Source organism: Pagrus pagrus, assembly GCF_965226575.1.
Source record: "Pagrus pagrus genome assembly, chromosome: 12".
NCBI lineage: Eukaryota > Metazoa > Chordata > Actinopteri > Spariformes > Sparidae > Pagrus > Pagrus pagrus.
In genome coordinates, this window is record NC_140196.1 from 30,251,835 (window position 1) to 30,254,334 (window position 2,500).

At 43.1% G+C, this 2,500-nt stretch overlaps 1 protein-coding gene across 1 annotated transcript in view; it reads left to right on the forward strand.

Moving 5' to 3' along the window:
* Positions 1-2,500, forward strand: part of tox (thymocyte selection-associated high mobility group box) — an 83,803-nt gene that overhangs the window by 69,950 nt on the left and 11,353 nt on the right. Inside the window, exons 6-8 of the mRNA XM_084370082.1 lie at positions 1,003-1,239; positions 1,703-1,783; positions 1,901-2,431. Of these exons, the coding sequence (XP_084226208.1) occupies positions 1,003-1,239; positions 1,703-1,783; positions 1,901-2,431 (849 nt within the window). The remainder of the gene's footprint in view (positions 1-1,002; positions 1,240-1,702; positions 1,784-1,900; positions 2,432-2,500) is intronic.

Below are 2,500 nucleotides of genomic sequence, written 5' to 3' on the forward strand. Positions count from 1 at the left end.
ACAAAACAATACCAGTCTCCTTTAACACATAGCCAACATTAAGTTTTAGTTATGCCCACCAAGGGAAAATGTTTGGGCACCCGAGTATTTGACAAAACAGATATGCTTTTTAATTTTTCAATTTAAATCAATACAAATGTCAAAAACTCTTAATTTTAAAGATCCATTATTTTCTTTTAAAAAGTTACCAGTTAAGGTCTATTTAATTTGGTCATCATTACAGGGACAATAGAGACAAGACAGTTCTGTTTAAAAGCTGGTGTTGATTTCCAAAATGTTGTCATCTTTTATTATTGTCATTGGAAACTTCATTCTTCATATTTATTTAATCATCTGCTTGTCTGTAGACACATTTTTCATATCTTTTTGGTCAACTGAACTTGTGCATTGACTCAAAGACTGGCATAAAATTGGAAGTCATTAACTGATAATTAGGTGCACCAATTAAACATTGTCTCTGTTTTATTTGTAATTTCATGGTTCGATCCAGAAAACATTCTGTGAAATGATTCGATGACTTTGAGTGAAATCTCATGTAGACAGTGATGGAGGTCTTGTGTAGGCTGGTGTAGAAACAGGTTGTGTGTAGTCTTGATGATTTTTATTCACTCGTCTAAAAGGGTTCATCAGCTCTGCTGCCTGGCCGGGAGTTTCCCCTTATTTGACCTATGAGGTTGATGCGTGGCTCGGCATTTAACAAGGTTGAGGTCACATGTCAGACATGAGAGGCATCTGTGTCACGGACAGGGCTGTGAAATGTTAAAATGCTAGTTTAAGCATAAAAGACTGGAAGATTACTATTAGAACAAATTACTAAAGGAATCATACAGGTTTTGAATGATCACATACATTTACTAAATAGCATTTACACTACCAAGCGTGTTTCATAATGCTGTTTTTTTTTTTTTTTTTTTACATTTTTGTAAAATGCTGAACTAAAATACCTCCATCCTTCTATCCGTCCATGTACTTGTGTCCTACTCAACATCCTTCTCCTCTTAGCTGGGCGGTGGAGCAGAGAAGAGGCCAGCAACCGTGGACATTTCCAAGAAACCCAAAACACCAAAGAAGAAGAAGCGAAAGGACCCAAATGAGCCAGTGAAGCCAGTGTCTGCCTATGCCTTGTTCTTCAGGGACACCCAGGCCAACATCAAGGCCCAGAACCCCAACGCCACTTTCGGGGAAGTGTCAAAGATTGTGGCCTCCATGTGGGACGGCCTTGGAGAAGAGCAGAAACAGGTAGATCCTCCCTCTTTGAATGAACATGCCTATGTGACCACAAAAACATCAGCTCTAACAATACAACTGAGACTATCAATCAGTACTGAGCTCACTAAATTGCTAGTGGCATGTCAACCAAATTTTAACAAAGTTCAGATTCCAAGTTTCTAATAGCTGCTTTGGGAATTCATTAGTGTGTGTATTTGGTGTTATTAGATAACTGTCAGCTGAAGGAATTTCTATGAGCCCCGTGATGTGATATCTGAGTTCATGTTATGTTATTATGATGATTTAATGCAGCCAAAAGTCTGACTGTTTCACAGCATGTCGTAGATTATTCACAGCTACAGTTCACTGAAGATTTTTCACATCAATAAAAACTGTTACATAACTAATGAGGTACTGCTCATTAAATTGATTAGTAGAAATTTGTTCAACTAATGTAATAAAGGTTAACAGTCCAGTAAAATGTTTGTTTCAGTTGTACAAGAAAAGAACAGAGACGGCTAAGAAGGAGTATCTGAAACAACTGGCTGCCTATAGGGCCAGTCTGGTCTCACAGGTACTACACGCACACACGCACACACACACACACACACACACACACACACACACACTGATAATTCAATTATTGGAATTTAACTGATTTCCTGTTAAACTCATCCTTCTTCTTCTCCAGAGTTACAACGATTCATCTGAGATGAAGCCGCCCCACTCCTCCCCCTCATCTTCCTCCTCTTCTACCTCAATTTTTACACCCAAACCTTCCATGTACCCAGGTCACCCAGGTCACCCTGGTCACCCAGGCCAGCACCCTTCCTCCAGCTCCCTAGCCCACCCTCACTCTCTCCCTCCCCCTCAGCACCCGAGTATGTACATGACATACCCTCACCAGTCACACCCCTCCCACGCCTCAAGTCCCGGCCTCGGCCCCCACCTGCCTCCTCCTCACACCCACATCCACCCCCAGCTCCACGCTCTGTCGTCCAGAGGGACAGTGCCGCGGCCCAGTGTCCCCCACCAGGGAGCTCTGTCCCTTGGCGGCATGACGGCAGCATCCACGCCTCCTCTCCAGGTCAGCCCTCCTCTCCACAGCCAGGCTCACCTGGGAGGGCTGCACAGTCCACACCATCAGCACCAGCACCAGCACCAGCACCAGCAGCTCAGTGGACACTCTTTGGGACTGACACACTCGCCTGCCATCACACAGGTTGGTCACACACTATGTGTACATCTTATAAGTTAACATTTAGTTGATTGTAGAGCTGCAACAGAGGTT